The sequence below is a fragment of the Neomonachus schauinslandi genome, chromosome 12, assembly GCF_002201575.2.
Source record: "Neomonachus schauinslandi chromosome 12, ASM220157v2, whole genome shotgun sequence".
In the NCBI taxonomy this organism is placed as follows: domain Eukaryota; kingdom Metazoa; phylum Chordata; class Mammalia; order Carnivora; family Phocidae; genus Neomonachus; species Neomonachus schauinslandi.
Genome location: NC_058414.1, coordinates 104,943,087 through 104,970,063, shown reverse-complemented (window position 1 = coordinate 104,970,063; position 26,977 = coordinate 104,943,087). Strand labels below are relative to the sequence as shown.

The window sequence follows — 26,977 nt, the reverse complement described above, 5'->3', positions numbered from 1 at the left end:
GGCCACGGGTTACTGAATTCCAGCACACCCTCCTATATTCTAACTGTGCAGAAGGGCCGTTCAAGCTTCAGATAAATTGTACGGCTGTTACTTCAAGCTCTAGAGTGGGCAGGTGGGTGGGAAGGAAATCATGTTCCAAAGAGAACAGCATTTGCAAAGGGCCTGCATCAGGAGTAGCATAGACATTTGAGGAGCTGAAATAAGGCCGGGGGAAGGTGGGGGCAGTAAGCATGAGAAAGGCTGGCCAGGCCTCAGGGCCCCAGCAAGGATTTGGGTCCTTGCCCCCAGCAGACATGGGACACCACTAGAGGACAAGCGGGCAAGTGGTGTGGTCAGGGTCCCACTCTCCCAGATCCCTCTGCTGCTGAGTGGAGAAGAGATGATGAAAGGTGGGTACAGCAGATGGAGGGACACTGGTCAGCAGGTGTGCTGGCCACGGGGCCATTCCCTCAGCTCTCCTTTCTGTCTCTGCACTGTGAGGCTGACCTGCAAAATGTTGTCTGTGCTAGGAGCTGGCCTGGACAGCTCACTACAGTTCCCAGACTATTCTACCCATTGGGCTTTTGGCAAGGTTCCAGCGGGCTGCACTACCATTCCTACCATGCCCACTCTGTTGAGTTTTTATCATGAATGGGTGTTGAATTTTGTCATGTGCTTTTCCTGCCTCTACTGAGATGACCATGACTTGTTATCCTTCATCTTGTTAATGTGGTGTGTCACACTGTTCGATTTGCAGATGTTGAACCATCCTTGCATCCTTGGAATAAATCCTACTTGATCATGGTGTGTGATCCTCTTAATGTATTGTTGAATTTGTTTTGTTAATATTTTATTTATGGATTTTGCATCCGTGTTTCATCAGGGATATTGTCCTGTAGCTTTCTTTTCTTGTGGCATCCTTTTCTGACTGGTATCAAGATAATGCTGGCCTTGTAAGATGAGTTTGGAAGTGTTCCCCTCCTTCTGTTTATGGAAGAGTTTGAGAAGGATTGGTACTGATTCTTCTTAGGATGTTTGGTAGAACTCATCTGGCCCTGGGCTTTTCTTTGTTGGGAGGTGTTTGTTTACTGGTTTAGTCTCCTTACTTATTGGCATCTTCAGATTTTCTCTTTCATCACGGTTCAAGCTCCATCAGTTGGATGTTTCCAGGAATTTACCCTTTCTTCTTGGTAGTCGTTTTGTTGGCAAATAATTGTTTTTAGTTGTTTCTTAGGACCTGTTGTATTTCTGTGGCAGTAGTCATAATGTCTTCTCTTTCATGTCTGATTTTATTTATTTAAGTTTTTTTTTTTCTTGGTAAGTCTAGCCAAAGGTTTATCTGTTTTATTTATCTTTTCAAAGAAAACCAGCTCTTAGTTTCATTTATCTTCTCTATCGTCTTTTCAGTCTCTATTTCATCTTTTCTGATCTTTATTATTTCCTTCCTTCTGCTAGCTTTGGCCTTCATTTATGCCTCTTTTTCTAGTTTCTTGAGTTGTAAAGTCAGGCTGTTTATTTGAGATCTTTCTTTTTTCTTAATGCAAGCATTCATCACCATAAGAATGCCTCTCAGAACTCTGTTCTACGTCCCACACATTTTGGTGTGTTACATTTCCAGTTTCACTTATCTCAGGTATTTTTTATTTCTTCTTTGACCCATTGGTTGTTCAGGAGTATATCATTTAATCTCCATATATTTGTGAATGTTCAAGTTTTCTTCTTATAATTGATTTCTAGTTTCATACCATTGTGGTCGGAAAAGATGCGTGATATGATCTCAGTCTTCCTAAATTTATTAAGATTTGTCATGTGATCTGTCCTATCATGTGATCCATCCTGGAGAATGTACCATGTGCACTTGAGAAAAATGTGTATTCTGCTGCTATGGGGTGGAAAGTCCTTCATGTATCTGGTCTCTACTGTTATTATATTGCTGTCTATTTCTCCCTTCAGATATGTTGGTATTTGTTTATGTGTTTAGGGGCTCCTATGTTGGATGCATAAATATTTACAAATGTTATATCCTCTTGATGAACTGACCTCTTTATTATTATATAATCATCTTTTGTGTCTCTTGTTAACAATCTTTGCCTTAAAGTCTGTTTTGTCTAACATAATTTTATCTACCTCTGGTTTCCCTTTTCATGGATTATCTTTCTTCATCCCTTCACTTTAAGTCTGTTGGTGTCCTCAGTGCTGAAGTGAGTCTCTTGTAGGCTGCATGGAGTTGGGCATTGTTTGTTTTTTTCCCTATCCATTCAGCCACCTGTGTCTTTGATCAGAGATTTTAGTCCATTTACATTTAAAGTAATTACTGATAAGTATGGGCTTCATTTTGCCATTTAGTAAATTATTTTCTGGCTGTTTGGCGATTCCTTTGTTCCTTTCCCTTTCTTTCCTCCTCTGTGATTTGATGATTTTCTATAGTGGTGTGCCTACATTTCTTTCTCTTTCTCTTTTGTGTACATATTATAGGCTTTTGCTTTGTGGTTACTATTAGGCTTACATGAAATACCATATGTTTAGAACAGCCTGTTTCAAGCTGATAACAACTTTGAATGTGTACTAAAGCTCTACATTTTTGTACTGCCTTCCTCATTTTATCTTTCTCATGTCAATACTTTCCATAAAACTAACTCTAAGACATTGTGTACTTAGATTTGTATTAAGCTGTTGGCAAATATTTTTTCCAAAAATGTAGGGAAATAAATATACTTGTGGTGAGAAGTCTAGTCTCATCTTGAAGTTGTTGGAATACAACAGTTTTTCACCAGGTGATTTTTTTTTACCTGTGAAGAGTTGGTGTCTGTCAACAACTTTACTAGAAAGAGTAATTCAGGGTTCTGGCACCTCCAGATGAATTTGCATGTATTCTAGAAGCCTATGGGCTCAGCAGTCAGAAGAATCAGAAGAATCAGTTTGGCTGCACAAATTACCATGAGCTCACTCACTCATTCTCCAGAAGACATTGGGTTTTATTTCTCTGCAGGAAAGAAAGGTGATACTGAATCAAGGTTGAATCATGGCAGCTCCTCTCTCATTTCCCTCATGAGAAATGTCTTTTCTCTACATTGGGGAGAATTCCTATGGGTTAACAAAAGAATAACTAGCTTATAAGATTATTTAAATAGAAAAAATATTGTTATTTGTTAAAACAGTATATAGGGATAGCTAGACTAATTGGGGAATCCCATGAAAACCTCATTTTATCCATTGGTTTAAAATACCTCATCAAAAAAGTTTGTATCAGAGTTGACTGATATCATTTTGCAATCCATCAATCATTTAATTCCCTACCTTTGGTAAATTTTCGAATGAATAGTAAAGTATCCGAAATCAGGAAGTAAGGAAGCAGAAGCACAAACAGTCAGCTCTTGAACATAGAGTCCTAGACGTGGGTGTCTGGTTGGCAGGACCGTCTGGGTCCGTAAGGAAGAGACAGTAACACTGTTGCCAAAACGACCTGGAGGAATGATACGTGCAGACACTCTGCAGCTTAGTTAAGGTAAAACACAGGGAAGGATGCAGCTGTAAGTTACCTGGGCTTGCCCTGTAGTTTGGAAGCCCGCATCACACCCTCACTGACGAGTCACGTTTAGGTTTTGGGACTTACTGGTGGCATGTCCTGGAGCTTGAATTATTTTCTCTAATCTCAGTTTCCAGTCCTTTAAAATGAGGTTCACGACAGTACCTTCCTCACGGGTCTGTTGTGTTACGTGAGAGTGTTGTGCGGGTCTCAGCACGGTGGAGAGCATAAGGAGAACCTTCAAGGTCTTCCACGGCCCCTGACATTTCTCACCTGAAGTTATTGCCACTGCTCTTTTGTTAGGGTGGCTCTCCACAACTCCTTCACCGTCTGACATAACAGTTTTTCTAATTTTTCGTCTGTCCTCTCATTCCCGTGGTGATTTCAGGGCACTGTGGAAGTCCACACACTGTGCATGGCATGGAGGCCATCGGGGAAACGGGGGTACTGTTGCTTCTCCTGTGGCCTTCCCATCAAGTGAGTGGTGTGAATGCTTCAGATTTTCTGCTGTTGTGCTGCTTCAGTAGGTCCCTAGGGGCATCTGACTTTACAACGACTCTGCAGTCGTGTTAACATGTGGCTGTGATTCAGAGAGGAAAAGCATCAGAGCAGATAGCTCTAGCTTCTGCAAACCCTCTCAGCCGCTAGATGTCGAGGCAGGCGGTGAGGGCCGAGCCGCCGGCACGGCTTGCGTCTCTCCCTCCACGGCAGTATCGGGTGTCCCGGTGATCAGGGTGTCACCGACACACAGATGAAATTGCATGTGCCATATCCGTCCATTGATTTTTGAGATTAACTCCAACTGCTTTCTAAGGAAGTTCAGACCATGAAATGACAGATGATGGCCATGTATTTTAAAAATAAAATAGAAATAACTGCATGCTCATTTTGAGCACAATCTTACTGGTCTAACTATTGACCGGACCCGCTATTGTCATAAGCCATTTGTGCTTGGTGCTCCAGCCCAGGCAGCGAGCCGTGGCAGCCCTCGGGAGGGGCTACAGCACCCGTCAGCAGCTGGTGTGATCAGGGGTCTCCTTGGGAGGCAGGAGGGTTCCTACACGTATCCTGGCGGATTTCATCATTATCTTTAAGGCGTTTTAAATAATCATGCTGCGGATACAAGTGTTAACTGTGTGCACTGTGGGGTGAAGGAATGTAGGGTCATTAGACACTCATGAGGCCTAAGTGGGGCTGGGACTCATGATAAAGCCTCTGGGTTCCCCATCGCCTAATGTCACCCTTTGGTTTAAAATAGGCTCGAGCACAGAGTTCATGGAATCTGGTAGTAAACTTGGTTGGGAAGCTGGTTTATGTCCAGCATGGGACAGTAGGCTCTGGAGGTAGAAAAACATGAGATGTAGTTTGTGCCCTCACTGAGTGTGCAGTTTGGACACAGGAAGAGGATTAAAATGTGTGAAATAATTAAGAGAGCTTGCGTAATAGGTGGTGGCCTCGGGGCTTCTACATCAAAGCAGAGGGAGTTTTAGGAAAAGGAGGGAGCCACGTGGGCCCCCTGGTTAGAATGGGTGAGGCCTGGTTGGTGGCCAGGATGAGGGGAGGAAGCACTTTGTGCCATTGTGGGTGTGGGGCACACAACGGGGGGTGGCTGGGCCGGCTGGAGCTGAGGGTCAGTGGGAGGAGGGGGAGTCTCCGGGCAGGCAGGGGGCCCTGGTAGTGTCGATCCAGGAGTGCACATCATCACCACAACCCTCGCTGGTTTTAGTGCCACGCTCCTCTTGGTGAGCACGTCGGCGTGTGTGGACGTGTACACCTGCTCCACTGTCTCAAGCACACGCAGGTGTGTGTGCACACCTGGGGAGTCTCCCGTGTCTGCAAGGTGTGTGTGTGCACACCTGGGGAGTCCTTGCTGTCTTCTGATGCCTCCTGTCCCAGGCCATGTGGTTCACTTTGCAGGGCTCTGGCTCCGAGTCCGTTCGCAGAGCACAGGGCTGGAGGGAGGCCATCAGGGAGACCAGTGTTTGTGGTCCCATAGTCGCAGGGAGGCCCCCGCGCGTCTCCTGCTGGCAGCGTCCTCCGAGGGGCACAGAAATGTTTGCAGGCAAAGCACATCCTGAGTGACCGCAGGAAGGAAGATGCTTCTGACCATCCAGCCTGGCCTGCCGACTCTCCCATGAAGGACCAGGACAGCAAGTTGGGTGGGGCCGCGGGGGCACCTCAGTGTATGTGGCATCGAACGGAGCTTCATTTTCCCTCCTCCTCACCTGGTAATTGTCACCTGAGGGCCCATTTTCCTAGATTGAGCTGTCATTCCACTCCGGGCTGCGTGCCTGATGCCGCCCCTTCAAATGAAGCCCCTCGCTTGGCCATGTACATGTATTCCTGACATCCGTTCAAACTCTCGGAGATAGAAGGGTGCTGGGCTGAGACCCTGTGCTCTGCTACTCTGAGCACACCTGTGCTCAGATACGGGATGGGGCCTTGCGTCACCTCCGTCCCGTTCTGTGGTCACATGGGACATTCAGGGGTGGGGGTGGAAAGGGGTAGAGTGGGCAGTCCCACATCGCTGGGGCCACCACACAGGTGTGTTTCCAGGGTGTCTGCCCAGTGCCCGGGGGCACGTTCTGGCGGCCGGGACCCCCTCTGCACAGACAGGATTTCTCTGGGCGGCCCCTTTGAGCTGTTTCTTTCAGGCGCGTTCCACTTGTCCATCCCCCGGTGGACCGTGCTGGCTCCTCTCTGGGGTCTACTGTCTGGTGGGTTAAACTTGCACGTTGTGTTCCACTTTCTGGAATTCTAGTGTTCTAAGTCCACTGGCTCTGTAAACAATTCGTATTCACCCTATGAATTTTTTGACGACTAGCAGCCTACCTCCTCGGTCCCACTGTTTCCTCCGCACTTTGATGCCTTTGTAGATAACACGTTCATCCGCTCGTCATCTGTGCGGGTTGAGCGACCAGCTCTGGTCTCCGACTGACGTCCCCTCCTGGCTCACGTGACTGACCCTGAGCACGACCTCACTCATCTCTGTCGTAGATCGAGGAGCAGCACCCCAAGTGCAACACTTCAGGCCCTGCTGTCTCTCGGGCGATCGTCAGGCCGCATTGTGGGGGCCCCCTCGACGCTGCCTTTCGGACCCTTGCCCTCCCCAGCGCCCACTGAAGGCTGGAGCCTGGGCGCCCAACAGGCCCCTTCTTGGGGAATAGGCGGTGGAAATGGGCGGGAAAGGAGGACAGAAGGTCCTCCTGGTTCAAGGGCAAGCGACTGCTTTTTGATTGTGAAATTACACAGAAAACTACCCTGAGAAGCCGCTGACAGAGAACGCACCAGGCCCCTCCCTTGAGAGAGGGGTGAACAGAGGCGCGTCCTTGCGGGTCTGGGGAGGGGCCCGGGTCAGTTTCCACACGCGGCCCCGCCAGGAGAGGTGTTGCCGTGAGGCTGGAATCAGGCTGTTAGTAATAAAGAGTCCGGGGCTGGAGAGCCGTTTGGGGTTCGAGGGGCTTTTATGCCCATTGTCCTTGATTTACACGGTAACTCTTGTCAGCTAGGTGGGACTCCTTTAATAACTTACATTTTAATGATTTTCAGCGTGAGACATTTTGACATCTTCCTGTGTATTCACACATTTGTTCCGTTCACACACGCATCACATCTGCTCGTGTCCGTGTGCGGGGCGGCTGGTGCCGTGGCCAAAGCCCACACCCACACGGCGAAAGCCTGACCGCTGCCCCGGGCCGCACAGGAGCCTGCGGCTGGGTCGCGCGGGCGGCGCCGGTGGGGCGGACGAGCTGCCCCGTCCAGGTCTCACCTGGCTGCACTCATCGGCCTGGCCTGGGAGGCCGGCAGGGAGGCACCGAGCAGGGAGCCCCCAGGCTGGCTGCAGGTGCGGTGGGGGCCGGCGTCAGGCTCCGTGGTCCCGAGTGCTGGGAGTCCAGGGGAGCTGCTGGGGCGGGGCCCGAGGAGGCAGGGTCTGTGCCCTCGGCGGGGGTCTGTGAAGCAAGGCTGTGTCCTGGCTGGGGTCTGGCCTGGGGTACGTGGGCTGCGTAGGTGAGGGTGGCCCTGGTTCGCTGCAGGCCTCGTCACGCCCCGTCACTCGCGTCTGCAGATGCTGGTTGTCCGCCCGCCTGCACTGCGTCTGGGGGGCCTGGTTACAGGAAGAGCGGCCCATCTGAGAGCCGCGGGGGCAGGGGCACCAGAGCTCTGCCACGAGGGCCTCCAAGGCCCTGCTGTGTCGCTGGTGCCCACGTGCCGGATTAGGGCTCTGCGGCTGTCGTTCTTTCTCCACATCTGACTTGTAGTGAACACACCTTCCTGGCATTGCTGCTCTCCTGTTCCTGAGTCTGCACATAGCACCGTGGCCTTTCCCCCACGTGGCTCGAGGTCCCTGCACACTTGATTAAGACACAGGCCTTCTTGGGGCTCTGGGCTGGCTGATGGAAAGCGAGCTCCAGCCTGCAGCTCCGGGTGGACAGGCAGGGAGTGATGATGAAGACACAAAGGTTCCAGGTGGACCCCTTCCCCCGTCGGTGTCTCACCTCCTCGTGGGCCCGAGCGTGGGCTCTGCGAGATGCCCAGGGGGGTTTCTAAGTCAGGTCGGGTGACGAGGTAAAAGGGTACACTTCCACACCACGTGCACACACTGACCTGAAAATGTGTTCTAATTTTACAGCATGATGTGAAAAGCCCCTGTGTTAGGAGGCTTGTAGGACTTGTCTGTCCTTCCTGGAAGGGTCCCCAGCCCTGGGCATCTCGCTCTTGCCCGGGAAGCGGGATGGAGGGGCAAAGGCCCTGATCGCAGACCCGCGTCGGGCCTCTCCTTTCTCACTTTAGGGCAGAACAGCACCCTGCAGGTTGGCAAGAGATCTAGAACAACGGGTGAGGCGTGGAGAGCAGGCCCGGCTGTGGGTAGAGAGCCTCCTGCAGAAACCGGCGTCCCTAGGAAGAAGCCCAGTTCCTGTCCCCGCTGAGAGAAGGTGGTGGGGGGCGGCTTGGTGCCGTGGCTCCTTACCAGCCTCCCCTTAAGGGCGGGAGTGTCCGTCCCGCTGTGGCTGCGCGTGCCCGGGACACCCCAGGACAGTTGCGGGGCAAGCGGCAACTCCTGACGCCAGCCCGCTTCTCCGTCTCTACCTGAGCCTCCAAGGGCCCTCGACTCCTCCTTGCTGGCTCTGTCCCTCCGGATTCCTGCTTCAGCCATTCTCTGAAGGCCGCTTTCCCCAGCTGCTCCCAGCTCAGATGCTCAGCGTGGGCCCTGTCCGTTAGGATGTGTCCTCAGGAGAATCTCCTTCCCACGCTTCTGCGTCTCACATGCTCCTGGGTCACCTCCTGGTGCCACGACACACCCGTGGCCTCTCCCAAGCCCGCAGGCCCCCCTGCACCCTCCTGCCCAGTCCTGGCGTCCTGGATCCCGGTCGGCTCCTCCTTGCACCCTGCAGCCCGTCGGCTCTTGGAGCCGCAGTGACCCTGGATGCTTCCCTACTCACCCCTGTGCATGTCCTCCTCCTACGAGGACTCCAGGGACATTGGATTCGGAACCACCCTGATGGCCTCCTCTCAGCATGACGGTCAGCAGTGACCTCTTTCCACGTAAGGTCACATTCTGAGGTTCTGGATTTAGGACCGAACATGCGAAGCTTGGGTGACAGCTCAATCCACAACAGCACTTGTCTTTGCCGCCCGTGTGCTGCTCGAATGCAGGCCCCCGGAAGGCAGGGCCCGGTCTGTTTGTCGCTGCACCTAGCCCGTCTCCTGTCACCGTGGCCAAGGGCACGAGAGGTCGGCCGGGATGACGGCGGTGGCTATGCACCAGCTTTTATATGACGACATAATGGAATATTCTCTGGAATGCTGCTAATAGGGTTTCACGGGCCAGCGTGGCTCACACAGCTGCGTGTTGGGATTCAGGACTTGTCGTTGGAGCTCTGAGCCGCACGGTTACGGTGGAGCCGGGCCTCCCGCGGGCCTGGGGCGCATCGTCCCGGAGCACCCCGCCTCCCAGGGGGTCGCTGCGCGGTGCCCCTCTGGTCTCCATGGTTACCTTCAGATATGTCCCGTTCACATCCCTCTCATGGCACATCGCTCATTTTAGAAACAAGCCCATTTAAGAATGTGTTTCCTTTGTACATTTGACGCCCATCCTGAAACTCGATTTTCAGCATCTGCTCCCCCTCGGTCTCCCATCTTTTCTCTCTCCTTCCCGTCTGGCCTCCCCTCCACCCCCCTATTATATTTTTTATTGAAGGCTGAGCTGAGCCGTGGCTGCATCACGGGCCCATTACGCTTCTAACAATTCCATTTGCACTGTATTGTTTGTCTCATTGCTGGGAAATTCAGGTGATTCATCATGCCTGAAGAAGCACCTGATCCCGGCTGCCCTGAGAGCCTGGTCACTATGTGACAGGAATGCACAGACGCTGAGGTGGGGGCAGGGGGGATGCGCAGCTTCTCAAGTGTTGATGAGTTCCATTTTGTAACGCTGCCCCCCGCTCTCCTCAACAGCCCCCTGAGCCCAGAGAAGGGGAAGGAGCTGATGGAGAGCATCGCGCGGCTCCTGGAGGTGCCGATGAGTGTCTTCCCAGACATCGCGTGAGTGCCGGGTGTGGGGTCCGGGGCTTTTAGTCTCCACGCACATCAGGTTCCGTTTCATAATTGGTTTGCAAGGGAAAGAACAGTGTGCTTGGGGTTCTTGTTAATTACACCAGAAACAGTTCAGGAGAGAGATGGAAGGAAAATTCCAGGTGGGTTTGGTAAGTTATTTAAGTGCAGCTGAAACCGGACTGTAATTGTGAGAATTATAATCTGCTGGAAGGACAGGGCCCACTGGGGCTGCGGCGCTCAGCCCTGTTGCACCTAGAATTGCCTGGGAGGCTCTAGAATATTCCGGTGCCTGGGCCCCACCCTGCTGCAGATGAGTCCGAGCCCAGGGACGGTGCGTGTCCATGAGAAGTCAGCACTTAGGGAGTGCCTCCAGCCTGCACACCCTGCCATGTACTTGCTGCACCACGTCCCCCGAGCACGACCAGCCTCTCTCGTCATCAGGGGCAGGCTGGAGGCAGATTCGGTGGCGCTGGAGACCGGGGGGAGGTCCGGACGCGGAGGTCAGCCCAGAGAGCCGTCTCGGGATGGATCAGTGGTGTGTTGTGAGCCAATCAGGCCTGGAAATAAGAGGCTCAGCCAAGCTATCTGTTGACGCAGACGACTGGCCTGGGGCCTTCAGTCCTGGAAATACAGTATGACCGTCAGCAAGTCTTGCCAGTCGGTGGGACTGTCTAAGCTCTTTCCCTGTGGCTCTTAGCTCATTTGGAAGTTCATCACCCTTTATCTTGAGTAGAAGGGAGCCAGAAGTTGGGAGAGAGGGGCCAGGCCGAGTCCTCGTCTTAACAGTAAGCCCAGATTCACTTCCTTGGGCTCCTTGCCGCTGACGACGGTCTAGCCCGTCTCTCCGACTGATGAGGGCTCCTGTATCATCTCTGCACCAGCAAACGGGACCGTCTACAAGACACAGCTTTTCTTTCTTTCTTTCTTTTTTTTTTTTTTTTTTTTAAAGATTTTACTTATTCATTTGACAGAGAGAGAGGGAACACAAGCAGGGGGAGCGTCAGGCAGAGGGAGAGGGAGAAGCAGGCTCCTCGCTGAGCAGGGAGCCCAACCTGGGGCTCAATCCCAGGACCCCAGGATCATGACCTGAGCCAAAGCAGACGCTTAACCAACTGAGCCACCCAGGCGCCCCAAGACGCAGCTTTTCATTCAACAGATGTTTACAGAACACCGGGCCAAGGTGGAGCAGAGAACATGACATTCCAGCAGAAATGGGCACAGAGCAGAGCTGGTAAAGGTCAGGCAGCCCTAGTTCACGTGGAAGCAAAGGGCCAGAGGCTGTGAGGTCTGGAGAGCAGGTGCCCGGCTGCCTCGAAGCAGGAGGGACTGTGTGCCCCACGTGAACAGGCAGGGCAGCTCGGGTGGGCCCCAAGGCCCTTGTGAGGAGTGTGGCGTTCCTTCCGTGGGCTGGCAAGCCACCAGTGACTTTACATGAGGAGAGCATGTTTCTCTTACAAGGACACAGGAGGAGGCTCAAGTGCCTTGGGGCTGCTGAGGTTTCTAGATGAGTGTTGGTTGTCCCGACCCCATGCCAGATGGGGTTTCGGCCTTGGAGAGGTAGTCACGAATGTGGGAGGCGCTGAGAGATTGGGAGACACCCACATGTGACTATGTCATTACCCGGTCAGTTGAGCCACACGCCGGCCCCGTGGGAGCAGCTTTTATTCCAGCCTGTCATTTCAGACGCCCTTGAGAACTGTCCTTTGTCCAAGCACATTCCCTCCCATGCAGAACCGCATGCCAGGTGTATGCAGGCGTCTGCGGAGGGGCCGGGGCATGGCTGCTGGACTCGGGAGCTCAGCGTGAACACAGGAGGCCCACCCAGGCCCTTTGCCCAGGGCATGTGTCTCGGGTGCCGTTAAACAGATCGCACACAGAGAGAGCCAGTCCTGACCTGGTGGCACCGACCGTTCCCTTCAGAGAAGCAGAGGGAAATTTCCCCAGTATGCCTGCACCCCACACGTGGCTAGTCATCTGCAGTCTTCACCTCCGGACCCCAAGGTCGGGGGTCACAGCGGTCCCTGACACGTTCACATCAGGCACCCAGCGCAGGACTTGCGGAGTTCGGGCCTGGCACCCACACCGCGCCCGCCAACCAGGGCGGGGCGGTCCTCGCCCCTCCGTCCACAAGTAGGAGACACTGAATGTGGCCCCCGAAATTCAGCTGCTGGTGCCAGGGACATGTTGCTGTTGAGGGAGTGAATGAATGAATGAGTGCCTCCTCATTAGAGGGAAGAATGTCCCGGGAGCGATCGGAAGGCAGTAAACAACAAGAAGACTTCACATCTCCAGGGGGAGCTCCGGGAGGGGCCGGGGTGGCCTGAGCTTTTGGAGAATGTTAACACAGCTCAGACCCGTTGTTGAGAACATTAGACAAAAAAGTAATCACACGGAGAGGCTTCAGAGTAAAACGTGGCCTGGCCCCACTGGCGACTGTATTTATTGAATTTTCATTATTTCCCTCTGCGCTCTGGGGTGAGTGAGCACCAGATAGAAGGCAGAGGTCCCCGCACACAGAGGCCTTGCGCTTCCTGGAGCCTCGGCCCCCCGCCGCTGCTTGCTTGTTGGAAGTCGGGGTGTGTGTGCCTCGTGACCTGGGCTCCATGCTGCTGAGAGAGCGGGGTTTGGGAGGAGGGGTGTCCTCGGGACAGGCGGGAGCACGGTGGGCTGGGAGCCTCAGGAACAGCCGTGGAGCTCTCCAGCCCGAAGTGGGTCAGGTGGGTGTGACCCAGAGCCCACCGCCGAGGAGGGGAGCTGCCCTTGGGCCAGGCTGGAAGCCCCCATGGTGGCGGGCCTCATCACCCACCCCCAGGGGCAGGCCCCGCACATGAGCCCCCGAACGCTGTAGGACTGAGCCTTTCACTTGACTGGCGGCCACTGACCACGTGTCCACGACTTTTCCAGCAGTGAGAAGTTTCCTGTTGAGGGAAGGTGTCTCCCAGAGAGGATGGGACACGGGTGTCCGAGGTCAACAAGCATGTTTAGCCCATCTTCTGTCCTGCCCCACGGTTTCTGCATTGCCCACCTGTCACCTCCCTTTGTCCTCATCCTCAGCCGGGCTCATCGGCCTCTAAGAGTCTCAGGGCAGTAGTGGGAGTCCCAGAGGCCAGGGCGAGGCCAGGCAGGCTTCCGGACAGGAGAGGCCTCTGGTGCGGGCTGGGGGTGGGGGTGTCAGGACTGGAGGGGCTTCTGGCCTGGGGGAGGGGCATCTTCTGGAGGGGGCATCCAGTGGGAGGGGTGTCAGGACTGGAGGGGCTTCTGGTGCGGTGGTGTCCGTGTCGGGGGCTGTCTGGTGGGGGGTGGTGTCCGGTGGGGGGCTGCTGATGGGAGGGGAGTCCAGCGGGGGGTGTCCGGTGGGCGGGGGGCCCGGGGGCAGGGATGTCCAGTGAGGACGTCTGGTGGGAGCTAGCTGCACTCCCTCTGTCCCTGGTCTCTACCTCGGGTCTGCGGCTTACATGTCTCAGCCCTTCCCACCTGCACCCCTGTCACATCTGAGGAGGACTGGGGTGCAGAGGGTTTCTGGGGAGCACTTTCTGGCTGAGCTGGGGGCCATGCCAAAGCTTTTGTCTCTTCCCTGGTCAGAAAACTGGGGGCTTCCGATGTCCTGCGGAGCCCAACGTGACACCCCCCGCCGCCGTTTAAGCCGGTGAGCGTCTGGTCCGCAGCTCTCCAGCGAGCTCAGCACTCCAGAGGGTCCTTCCCCGCCGCCTCGCCCCGCTGGAGGGGTCCCCAGTCTCCCCTGCTCTTAATGCAGCTCACGCTTCCAATGTAAAGCTGGTCCTTGCGCTGCCAGAGCCCCCCGTCCTGCCAGTTAGTGTTGGCCCCGCGCGTCCGGGTCCCGAGGTACTGTGTGCGAGCTTGCACTAGTCTGTACGCGTGTGCGCTAGGGGCCCAGCACCGTGGTGGTGTGCTGAGCGCGTGCGCCCACCGGACAGACGGACGTGGGCGGTGGAGGCCGTGGCGGGGGCCGCTGCGTGGCCAGCGCTTGGCTGTGCATCTAGGAGCATGTTCTCAGGGCTGCTCATTGTTCCAGGAGAGGAAGAGAGGCCGCCGCGCAAGCCGGCGCCTTCAGAGCTTGTCTGCGTTTTTATGGAAGTACCAGTTATACTTAATATGTTTTGTTAATGGTTATGTAGCTGTCAAGTAAATTCCATTATTTCTTATTACATCATTAGAGACCATTAAAACGGCATTAGCATGCTGATGTGATTATGCCAACAGGCACACAACAACCTCAGTTACGATTTTATAACCTAATCACGGCTGTCCACAGCGGTGCTGATCGATGCGCAGGCTGCTCCCTCTGGGGCCGTCGGTGGGCGGTGCTCGGGGACCCACCGTACACAAGGAGACTCCGTGGTCAGGTGGGGCCGGCGTCCACGCTCCTCCTGAGGGGCCCCAGCTGAGCCTTCAGATCAGCCCCGAGAAGGCTCGGCTCAGCTGAGGGCACTGTGGGAGGACAGCCTAATTCTGTGATCAATCTTCCCGCGTTCTCCTGATGCAAGAAGCAGTTTAGTTTCCCATCTGTGTGATTTACGGAATTGATGAAAATACAGTGTTCTTTCAGGACGGTTGCTGAAGGTGCAGTGGCAGGAACTCACAACCCTGACACTTCTCATTAGGGCCTTCTTGTATGGGGCCGGGGGGGCATGGTGCCCGGCCCAGGTCGGTCCCATGAGTCCCAGGGATGTGAGGCCCACGTTATCCCCCCTTCCCATGCCTCACACCCCCGCACATCCCCACCCCTCCTTCCATTTGTGAGAATCTGTGGGAGTTTCAGTTTCGTAGGGCAGAATTGTGGTTATTGGGCTCCTGTCTTGTCTCTCTGACTTATGAAGACATTAAAGAGGAAGTTGAAGTTGGACACAGGGTCAGAATGGCCTTTGCCTCGCTGGGTTGGCCCCTTAGGCTTGCAGCCCAGGTGATGACAGAGCTATGGGTAATTTGGGGAATGTGCCAGGACATTGCAGATTAACGGTGACAGAGATTATGCTTGGGATAAGCAAACATCGCTCACAGCCAAGAGCCTCCAGCAGTCAGACCCGGAGCCCTACAGGGGGCCCCAGTAGATGGTGATTGCACCCCTGCTTGATGCGTCCACTGCCTGCAAGCTCTGGGGTTCGCAGGTGGGTGCCGTCACTTTGCTCCACCTGGGTCCGGGATTTTCTCAGTATGCCACCTTAGAAGGACAGAAGGAGGGGCCTCCTGTCTTCCCAGAGCAGGAGCACCGGCCGTGGCCTACCCAGGCCTTACGTACAGGGTCCGCGGAGTGGCTGGAGACAGCGACGCTGTGCACCCAAGGAAATGTCACGAGGTGACAACTGCCCCAGGCCTATCTTTAGACTGAAGATGAGACCGTGGGAAGGGCGCTGCCGGTGTGTTCGTGAGTAACAGTTCTGCTTGAGGGACAGAGGGCCTTTCTCATTTTAAGTAAATCCCTGTGCTTTGGGTGAAGATGTTTATATTTAAAGTATCGGTTGAGCCCCTTCCTATTGAGAAATGACATCACAGCTTAGGAGCAGAGTTAAAATACTTGGCCTTTCTAAGCCTCAGTTTCCCTGCGTGTAAAATGTGGATGGTCAGCGTGTGCTACGGGCTGTGACGTGGGATCTTGCTCTGAGGAGTCCCCTACAAATTGCATGACTGGTTCTAAGGCTGATGGGCTCTCTGTGAAGATCCTATGAGACATCCCACAGCCAAGAGCTTGGGCCCTGCTGCTGTGTAAGCATTCGGCTCAGCCGGTTGTGCTTCCATTACTTTTGTTGTTCTTAACCTACGCTGACACCTAATGATGAGCAGGTTCGATTGTCAAGAATAACCTACTCAGTTCCTTTCCCCAGGCTTGCACGGACACTTCGAGGGCGAAGTGTTGGGTAGATGGTGGAATTATGTGCTGGACTGGACGTCTTGGTATTTAGGGCTTCCTTAGAGAGACTGTGATCCTTTGATCTGGAAGAGCGTGTCTTCATCTCTCCCAGGAGACGATACTCCCCTTGAAGGCGGGGGTTGGGCTTCTATTTCTCCGTGGTGCGTCTTCAGCACCTAGGTTGGCGTCAGGCACGTAGTAGGTGCTCGGTATTTGCTCAGTGACTGAGTGAGTGAGTGAGTGAATCGATCAATGTGGCCTGAGTTTGTGCCATCTTTCCACCGCCCTAAGACACTGGCAAACTCCCGAGGCTCGCCTTGCCTCCGTTTGCTCATCTGTAGGATGGGCGTCATGGTACCTGCCCTGAACTATTGTAGGGGTCACTCGGCAGAGGGTGGTGCTCCACATATAACACACTATGAAAATAATAAAATGTTGTTTAATATATTTTTTAAGATTTTATTTATTTATTTGAGAGAGAGAATGAGAGACAGAGAGCATGAGAGGGGGGAGGGTCAGAGGGAGAAGCAGACTCCCTGCCGAGCAGGGAGTCCGATGCGGGACTCGATCCCGGGACTCCAGGATCATGACCTGAGCCGAAGGCAGTTGCTTAACCGACTGAGCCACCCAGGCGCCCTAAAATGTTGTTTAAACCAAGAAGTATCTAAACACGTGAAAAAAGTTATATTTATACTGAAATAAAACTAAATTCTGTGGTAAAATACACATTGTATTTATTGCCTGGGCTGTGAATACTAGTTCTCTCTGCTCATCTTCATCCTTATTTTTCTCAGGAGAACAAAGTAGAACTCATTTTCACTCTCCTGCCTTTCTCTGAGTCAGAGATGCTCCCGGCATGCTGATGTCCGCAGGACTGTGGCGTGGGCGAGTCAGGACGCTGTACTCAGGAGCCATCCCTACGAGAAAGCTTTAACATCCAGCAGGAGGCCTTCCCCCTCACACGTGGGCACTAAAATCCGTAAGGAAGGGCTGGAGAAGAATACAGTGCGGCCGGAATTGAGGGTGCCGTAACTCCTCCCTGCGTGGAAACAAGCCCCCGCGTGTTCGTGGTGTCATGTTGTGGGTTATGATGGATGGATGTGTGATGTCCAGAGAAACAAAACGGAGTGAGCCTCGGAGCCAGGGACGCAAAGGGTCAGGATGGAGCGCAGTTGGCTGGAAACTCATGGGGGGAGGCTCCTGTCCAGCTCTCGGCAGCACTGAATGGCTGTTGGCCTGGTTCTCTGAGGCTTCAAGACAAAGCCTTGGTCCAGATTTTCAGGGGCTGCTTTTGTTTCTCAGTTTGTCACTAACAATTCAGTTATTCCTTTGTTTCATTCATCAGTCCTTAAGCGCCGTGGAAGTCCAAGTGCGATGGGAGATAGGTCTCCGGTGGCCCTGGGGCCTTCCAGGCACCTCTGGTCCTTACGGCCCCGGCTGCCCCCCACCCCCCTGCGCTGGTAGAGCACAGTCTTCTCGTGACCAAACACATCATCTCTCAGTTCTAACTGGAAAACAATAAATTGTCCTGGGAATTGAGAACTAAGCAAATAGTTTAAAAGTGCAAAGTCAAAACATAAATAAGGAATCATCTGTTTTCTTCCAAATACTCCATGGGAAGAAAGAGGAGTGCAAAGTAAGGCATTCCCTAATGACAGAGAGGAATTCCCAAATTGCACATAATCACACAGTAATTGCAAATAAGAGACGATCTGTCCAGTAAAGCAGTTGCTCAACCCTTTAAGAAAATAGAGCATCGTCAATGTTATGTTTTGGTGAAGGCTCATGTCAAATTACCGTGCGATAACTTTGTAGGCCTCCGTTTCCTCACACAAATAGGAGACAGCTCATTCTCTCAGTCCTTCTTCTTTGTCAGCCCTCAAATCAGATACTGTGGAAAGTTACTGCCTAGTGTTTGGGAGGCAGGAATATACAATTGTGCAGAAAATACGGTAATGGAAAGTATGCTTTAGGAATATATGTGTGCATCATTTTGCTATTTCATGGAATTCTAGAATTTTGTGATTTGACACAGAGAAGATGAGGCAAGCAAAGATGTAGCAGCCAGACGTGGACTCATTTTCCTGTCGGCTTTCTCTTGGCGGCTTGGGTTAGGGACTTCTCAGAGTTAGGGACAGCTAAGGAAGATGACCAGGAGGGAGCTGGTGGTCCTCAGACACAGTTCAGGGTCAGTGCCGGTTCTGGGGAAAGAGTGTGAACACCACAGTTCTGGAGCCCGCAGCCAGGAGGGGACGCTGGTGGAGATCGTACACAGACTGCGTGGTTATTGATGGTGCTGAACAAGCTCTCACGGAGAACCCAGGAATCACTTTCCAGCCGTGGCATCTCTTCTAAAACTGGACCCCTGGGGGCTCGTCCTTAAAACTCCCTGTGTTTTGACTTATTCATCTGTAAAATGAGGGCATGGTCCGAGGCATTGCTTTGGGTCTAAATTATGCCATTATGGTGCTCAGCTCTACCTTAGCACACCCTCCTGTCTGTGTTCTCTTGAGGCCAGCCGGGCCTCTCCAGCACCTCAGCCGGGAGGCTAGCTGAGGGGCTGGTTTAGGAAGCCCCTCAAAGCCATGTGTGCAAATAAAGAAATCTTCTTGCTCTTGGCCTCAGTTTATGTTCAGTCAGACACAGCAAGTCTCTTAAATGACTAAAAGTCTCCTAAATGGTTTTGTTTGGTAACTTTGGGTCCTTCATTAGCATTTTGGCTTTTTTAAATTAATAACAAGTAAGGTACAGAACGAGCAATTCACCAAATGTATAGCCCGTAGATGAGAAACGTTAATGTAGAAAGATTCTTAAGCAAGCCATAGATGGGATTTTGAGAAAATGTCTTAATGTTTGCGTTAATATAGGGCTCTCTCTCTGTATATCATCCACCCATGGTCCATCCATCATCCATCGTTCATCATCCCTCCATCCTGTCCATTCATGTTATGGGTTTTACCCCAAATCCAGGATCAGAGACAAAGCACAGGTCAGTGCATTAAGCCAAGGCAAGAGCATGCTAGTAAAAAACATTTAATTAAATATTCTATCAAATATTTTTTAAATTTTTTAAAATTTCTAAACAACTTTCAGGAAATTATGTCGGTTAAAACCTGCAGCATTTACTTGTATGTTAGCTGTAAAGCCATCAACGTTAACTTTACAACTTTCTGTTGCTGCCAAATATGCTTTGAGATTTTTTAAAAAGATTTTATTTATTTCTTTGAGAGAGAGAGACAGAGACAGTGGCAGAGATAGTGAGAGAGAGCACAGGTGGGGAGGGAGAGGGAGAAGCAGGCTTCCCGCCGAGCAGGGAGCCCGACGCGGGGCTCGATCCCAGGACCCTGGGATCATGACCTGAGCGGAAGGCAGACACTTAACGACTGAGCCACCCAGGCGCCCCACTTTGCAATCTTCTTACTATCCTCCAAGGTTGAGAGGATCTAGTCCCTGAGCCTTGTCTCTATTTAAATTTAAATACAAAGGGCTGTTTAGCCAGTGTTTATAAGGAAAATTATAGTCATATTTGTTGTTTTCACTGTGGACCTTAAAGGTTGGCCTGATACAAATAATCCTGTGTCATGTATAATCTATTATTATACAGGAGAAATAATACCCAGAATAAGTCAACTAAGTGGAATCCTCAATCAGTGGGGATTTTTGTGTTCTATGTTTTGGACCCGGTGTTAAATAACAAGAAAAATAAGATTTCGTCAGGGGGTCGCTTCCTTCTCCATTCTCCACTGAAATATCGGTCTGAGCACAGGCTGAGTTCAGTGTCTTATAACTCGTGCAATTAGAGTGTCATGCATGAAAATTAACGTGCGGAAGATCACCTCGAGACACATGATTATTAAGAAGACTCATCTGTCAGCATACTGATATTATAAAGGCAGAACTTTAGATTATTGGAAAATGACTTCAGTGATAAATGTAGGAGAAAGGGATTTCTAAAGATTTTATTTATTTATTTGACAGAGAGAGAAACAGCGAGAGAGGAAACACAAGCAGGGGGAGTGGGAGAGGGAGAAGCAGGCTTCCTGCAGAGCAGGGAGTCCGATGCGGGGCTCGATCCCAGGACCCCAGGATCATGACCTGAGCTGAAGGCAGACGCTTAACGGCTGAGCCACTCAGGCGCCCCGAGAAAGGGATTTCTAAAGAGTTCCCATTTAAAGAAAAGACCAAGTAGGCAAAGCTCTCGCCCCAGCACGTGGGTTAGTGGGAGCTCTGTTTGTTCCATCAACTTGATAGGGTGGGGAAATTCCAGAAAACCAGCAATAGGTCAATATTAAAATGCTAGAAGTTACTTTTGTTCTTTGTTAGAAGTTACTGTGATAAAGAACGAGTAATCATCGATATTATGTTGATATCGATATCGACATATATATATGTTATATGTATATAACATATATATTATGTTATAAACATGTAATCACATGTTATATTATCAATACCTAAACATCACCTAGAGTTAGATTGTAATTAATAGTAAATGCCAAGTAGAAACATTGAATTTTACAGGGCTCAGGACCACTTGGGGCTTCTCTTTAAAACTGAGATGGGTCCAGCTGGCATGATGGTGATGAGACACCCCTTCATCTGTGTGCACATGTATGGTTTGCTTAAAGTGGTTAAAGGAAATTTAAAATCAGTGAATACTGCAAGATCTCAGGGAGATATCTTTTCCTATTATTTCCAACCTGATGGGGAATCGATTCTGAACGATAGTGTGTGGTTTTATTCTCCTAATACGGTCTCCAGGAGGGGCCATTGGAGCATTTCTCATGGGACCCACGTGCCCACTGGGGTTTCCTAGGCTGAGACCGTGAAGGCTGTCTCTTGCTAGACGAGGAAGGATTTGCATCTGGGCAGGTGGGTCCCAGCTGGTGGCATTTCTTCCACTGTAAATAGGAGTCTTGCCACAGTAAGTGAATGGGACTGCCAGGAAGTCTGTGGTCCTACAGGAACACTGAGTCAAGTGACTTGTGCACTCTCAGAGCAGAGCGTCTCACCGTAGGTAGGGAATGGTGCTTTTGCCCGGTCTGCCCGTGATGACCCCGCGTAGACTGATCATGAGCTTGCCATTCTAGAGCCGTGGGGTCTGGAGAGAAGTGGCTGATCTTGCCCCTTGTATCCACCATGTGGTTCCAGACAGAGCAGGACTGCCTCAGTCATGAGGCGGCATGGTGTGCAGAAGCCCCGTGAGCCCACAAAGGCCTGAGAGTGTGGACCTCATGGCAGAGACTGGAGGAGCAGCTGACCGCTGCAGATGGTCGGGGCAGAGGACGATGGGTCGGCCCTTCCCAGATATGCATTATCATCCCCACTTTGCAGGTTCAAGAGTGTTATATGCTGATATCACTCAGCAAGGAAGATCACAAGCCCCTTAAAGTCCAATGCCCAGGCTCTTTCTATAGTATTAAATTGTAAAACGTGACAAAAACAATAAGGTCATTATTGTATGTGAATGTGCTTAACACAGACACTAGAAAGCACAATAGACCCTCACTATTAGTGATTCCGTATTTGCAAATTTATCTGTAACCCTGAAATCAATACAGCACTTCCATGGTCGCTTGAAGACCGGTGCAGAGGGAGAAAAATTTGAGTGCCTCACGTGCATGTTCTCAGCTGAGCTTGAACAATGCATTCTTGTTTCAGCCCACACTGTAAACACATGCTTGTCCCTGTTCACGGCTGCATTCTCCATATCTTCGTGCTTTTTGTTGGTGATTTCGCTGTTTGAAACAGCCTCCGTGCGAATGTAGAACGTCTAGCGTTCCTGCCTGCAAGAAGGCTGGGCTTCTGCAGAAAGTGCTGTTGTAGAAAATCTACAGCTCTAGAGGTGGTGAGTTCAATGCTCATGGGGCAGTAGCGTCTGTCAGTAAGGCGTCTTTAAACGGAAGCACACATAAAACAAGGTGTACGCAGGCTGGTTGGTGAAGATGTGGCCGAAGGCTGGCAGAGTCCAGCCCCGTGCTTCCCCGGGAGCCATGGTCCAGTGTCCTTAAATCCACACTGTGTTGACCTTACAAGACATAACTCCGCAAATAACAAAAATGTACTGTAGTGTGTTTCCAACAACTACTGGTTGAATCTGAATGAGAATCTGAAAGCCAAAGCACAGGGTAAGTATCTCTGTTTTGTAGTGGAACATAGGTATTCCCTTGTAACTTGAGGTCATCTTTCTTTGTTTCAATAATTTCTTCCTAATCTAAACAACAATTTTTTTGTATCAATAGAGTTGGAATGTTGTGCTCTGCTTGAGAAATTCTCATTTATTAATGAGTGACTTTCTCAAAGGAAAAAGAAAAAGATTTCTCCCTGCCAAGTCTAATATTAGATGCTATATTTGCTTCTCAGAGACTCTGAAAGGCTATAGGCATCTGTTTTATTTTTTAGTTTCTGATTAAACATAGAAATCCCCCTTTCTGTGCCAGCATTATGCATATGGGACTGTTCTCCCCAAGCAGAGCTGAACAAGACAGTAAGTTCAGCCCAGGCCCCATGGTCTAGGAGGAAGACGATGGTAGCTCCTGGCGTCCCGCCCCCACCCTATAACCCGCCTGCATCCTGCGCAGCCCGAGCTATTGGGGTGCAGGGAGCCCTGCTGACTGAGGATGGGCGGTGGGCATCCTCCCCATAGCCGTTCCCAGCTGCGGCGCAGGGCCAGCCTTGCATGCAGGCTTTCTGTGGTCGGCTGTGGCAGGCCCGCAGAGTTCACCTGGGAGAAAGACTGAGGAGCAGATAAATGAGAGGAGAAGGTCTCGGGAGGGTCTTGCCGGCCTCCTCGGTCTCCAGCTGTCCCCACGGGAGTCCTGACTGAGCCCCGACAGACCACAGGGAGGGTCTAGAGCACACCCTCCCAGTGGAGAACACAGGGCATCACAGTGGTCCGTAGCCCTGCAGAGAACCACACCACCTAGACAGGTACAAGTGTGTCTGTGGCATTAACCTGTCCTGGACAGAAGCTGGTAGCGAGCGAATGTCTGGAGTGTTCCCTCAGGGGACCGACAACAAAGCTGGGCTGAGAAACCTTCTCAGAGCGCGAGGCCTGGGGGGACGGAGCCACCGTGGCATCTCGTGGTGTGGGCCCGTGCGATGTCCCGAGGCTGCGTCTGTGTGTTCCGAGGGTTTGGATGCTCTCAGACAGGTGCAGGAGGGCTGGTATTGCTGCTGGTTCCAGGCTTTGGAGAGGACACCGCACCGATTCTCGCTCTCCCGCTGGGAGGGGATGGGGGTCCACGCGGCGGCCGAGGGGCTGGCCTGAAGGTCTGCTGCTTCCATGAAGGTTCTAGGAGGCAGCTGTTTGCCTCAGAGTTCATCCTTCTTCTTCTTCTTCTTTCTTTTTTAAGGTTTTTATTTATTAGAGACAGAGAGAGAGAATACAAGCAGGGAGAGGGAGAAGGAGAGGGAGAAGCAGACTCCCAGAAGAACAGGGAGCCCGATGCGGGGCTCGAGCCCAGGACCCTGGGATCATGACCTGAGCTGAAGGCAGACGCTTAACGACTGAGCCCCCCAGGCGCCCCAGAGTTCATCCTTCTTAACACCCTCTGCTAGCTTGGGGTGGAGCAGCTGCTGACTCCCTCACCCAGCGGTAGCGTCAGGCACAGCCCAGGCCCTGGTGCCTGGTCCCCCAGCACCGCTCCCCGACTCGCTGAGGCAGTATCCATTCTGGGCTCTTCAGTCCGTTTCTTGCCACTCTCCTCCTTTCTCCCGCATCATATAGAAGGCCGCTGATCACATCCTCTGAATTTTAGCTGAGCATCTCCTGTGTGCAGGCCTGTGTCACTGGGTGGCCCAGGACCAGACTCTGAGCTGGCTTCAGGCCGCCCTGCTCCTGGAATCCCTCCACCGGGGTGTCAGGTAGGGTGCACCTGCTCCTCGGCTGCCCACCGTGGAATATGGGAACCCCGAAAGTCCAGAGAGGAGCACGCCAAAGGGCTCGTGGCGGGAGACCTCATTCGGTGGGGACTTATATGCACTCATGCCTGCCCTCCCCCGCGAATACTGTTTGACCAGGTACACCCAGGCCTGTCGACCAGCCTCACCTTGTTACTCTCTCCACCAAGACTTGTGTTTGCAAGTCTGGACAAATGTCCACAGTGATGGGCATTTGCTCAAAGGGCAGGGTGGGCAAGGCATTCCTTCAGCAGTCAACCCCCAAGTCATTTCTGCACAAATCTGGTAACAACCTCATCCCTGTACACAGAACAGAAGAGAGAGGGCGATAGTTTGCAATATGTTGCTTTATATGACTCAGAGCAACGTGATGCACATAAAAATTGGCAGCAGAAGGACTGAGTTCCAACAGTCCCCCAACAGGGTACTTCTTCTGCAAATTTCTAGTGATAAGCTGGCATATTAAGGGAGAAGGCCCATTTCGCATGGGCAGCCTCCCCCACGTAGCGCTCACCTGGCCTGGAGGAGACCCAGCAGAGTGAGGGGGGGGAGCACTCCAGGCATTTCCCAGTGCTGCACTGAATGTATCCCTGTATCTAATATTTTAAATACTTTGTCTCCACCCACTATTTGCAAACAGCTCCATGCTCAGAAGCACCCGTGTTTATTGCAAGTAAACACAATAGACTAATATTAATTCCAAGGATCACAAAGCAGCAAAGGGGAAGGAAATGAGTCTCAGGCTGACGTCACTGAGAGAATGGCATTTTGAGGTGGTTCCTGTGGGTTCCTTTGGGTGGTGCTTCTGCTCTGGTGGATCGAGTGCTCTTGCAAACGTTTATCAGAGAAATCCTTGTTTGGTTTGGGGATCTGACCCTGAGTAGAGGCCCGGGGGCCCGGCTGTGCTCGTTCAAGGAGCTTCTCACTTTAGACGCTCCCGGTGGGAAGCTCAGTGCTCCTGGCACAGCCGGCCCTGCATGTGCAATGGGGTGCCCTGGCCGGCAGAACAAGGTGGTGCTTGGCAGAGGGGCAGCAGGGTCTCTGGTGCTGTGGGGACTCATGTGGAGGGACTGGGGACGAGGACCGTGGCCTCTGCTCAGCCTCTGCACACCTGCCCACCCTTCCCTCCCTCACGTCCCCGGGCGCTGCCCAGCATGGGCATCATCGGGCATTGGCTTCACAGGGCAGCTGCTACGGCAAAGTCAGAGCCCTTGGCCGGAACACGCCTCCCCGTTGTGCAGCCGAGTGACCTGAGGCCAGCGAGGTTAAAGGCTCGGCAGAGGTGACACAAGAGTGACACGTAGAGTTGCAGCTGCGAGGTCTGTGGAGACTTCCGAGCCCCACGTTCAAGCAGGCGTTGGGGAAGAGCAGGTCTGCATCCCTGTGCAGGCCTCCTGTGTGCAGCCCTGTGTCACCGGGTGGCCTGGAGGGATTCCAGGAGCAGGGCAGCCTGAAGCCAGCTCAGAGTCTGGTCCTGGGCACCAGCTTGGACTGCTGACCCTCTCTGATCTGCTCTGCAAACAGGTTTTCCTTCCGTCGCAGATTCCTGTGAGCGCGAGAGGTAACGGGCCGGGTGCCTGGGCCAGGCTGGGTGGTGGGGGGGCGTGCGGTGTAGACCTCGGCGACAGCGAGGCCGGCACTCGGGCGTGCTTCCCGTGTCCGAGGCACGTTCCCAGGGTCAGGCGCGTCCCTTGCTGGCTGGGGGGTGACGCACGGCATCTCTTGCTGGCTCTGCGGGTTCGGGGGCAGATGAGCTGCATTCTTCTCCATGACTCGGGTGAGCGAGGAACCAGGAAGGCCTGCAGCGTCTTTAGAGAAAACTCTTGGCACCTGAGGGAGGATTAGGTCTAGGGGATCCATCTGCCTGGGAATTCTCAGATGTTTAGATCAGAAATGTCACAAAACCCACACATAACCCTGAAGTCCTGTTAAGGACTAAGTTACCAGGGCCCTTTTGGTGGCAGGTGAAGCCTATTCATGGTAAGAAGGACCCACTCTCGGTAGAGAAGACGGTTGTGCTCAGTGTCATGACTCAGTCACGACTGTGAGTCTGTCACCCACCACGTGTGTGGGGTGCTGGCAGAAACACCCCGCACACCCTCGAAGAGCCAGCCGCACTCGGGAAGCTACGAATGTCCTGTAAGGTAGTCAGCGGGCTAGATACCACGTGTTCCTGCAGCTGCCGAAGATCTTGGGGAGGGGTCTGCTGCGCTCTGAGCGTGGATGGTGGGCTCAGACCAAGAGGGACTCCGAGAGGCGGTAGAGCTGGGCACACGGGCGGCAGGAAAACCGATTTGTGTGAGGGCACAGACAACCGTCGCTCCAGGGGGCAGACCTTCCAGCAGGAATGGAAGGGGAGCGGTCTGGCTGGGCGGCTTCAGACAGGCCTGGAGGGCCAGCGTGGGCCCTTAGACTCGGTGGAGTGTGGGCGGGTCTGGAGGGTGCCCCTGGGGACGTGCCGGGCCAGGACGTGAGCGAAGCTCCAACCAGGGGCAGTGGGAACCCAGAGGGAGGATGAACATGGTGGCATTTTCAGGGAGTTTCAGCCGCGTTTATGACCATGTGGACATTTCTGGTACAAAGACGTCGAAGAGAAAGCCGTGGGTGGGTCGTGCCTGCCTCCCGGAGCTGCGGATGCAGTGCCAGGGGCTGACTGGAGGAGGCGTCCTCGGGCCTGAGGTGCGGCTGAGGCTTCTGCAGGAGGTACCCTACAGCAGGGGTGGCAGCCGCGGCCAAGGACTGTCCATCTGCAGGGCCTCGCGCAGCGGGCTGGCCCACGGCCAAGTGAGCCAGGCGTTCCCGTGAGGACCAGACCAGAGCAGGGACCGCGGTGTCCTGTCTGAACGCACAGGGAGTCCAGAGGCTCAGAGCGGGCCTGGCCCCCAGGAGGGTCAGGAGTGGCTGCTTCTGCATGGACAAGCGCGGGAAGGTGGAGAGCAAGAGATGAGATGCGGAGGGATGGCGGGTTTTCATAGGGCAGTTCGCTCCTGGCTGTGGTTCTACCAGTTTTGAGGCGGCCCTTACAGTCTTCGCGTGGCTCTTGTTGAGCATGGCCTCATCACTCACTCAGACCCTTGGGTACTTTTCTTGGCATCCTTCTCACCATCAGCACTTTTAAAAACGACCCTGGCAACCGCTGCGAAGGTGAT

General features: G+C 52.8%; 1 protein-coding gene across 1 annotated transcript in view; it reads left to right on the top strand.

Moving 5' to 3' along the window:
* PTPRN2 (protein tyrosine phosphatase receptor type N2) overlaps window positions 1-26,977 on the top strand; it is a 628,914-nt gene that overhangs the window by 137,151 nt on the left and 464,786 nt on the right. The window contains exon 12 of the mRNA XM_044920028.1: window positions 9,962-10,048. Within this exon, the coding sequence (XP_044775963.1) occupies window positions 9,962-10,048 (87 nt within the window). The remainder of the gene's footprint in view (window positions 1-9,961; window positions 10,049-26,977) is intronic.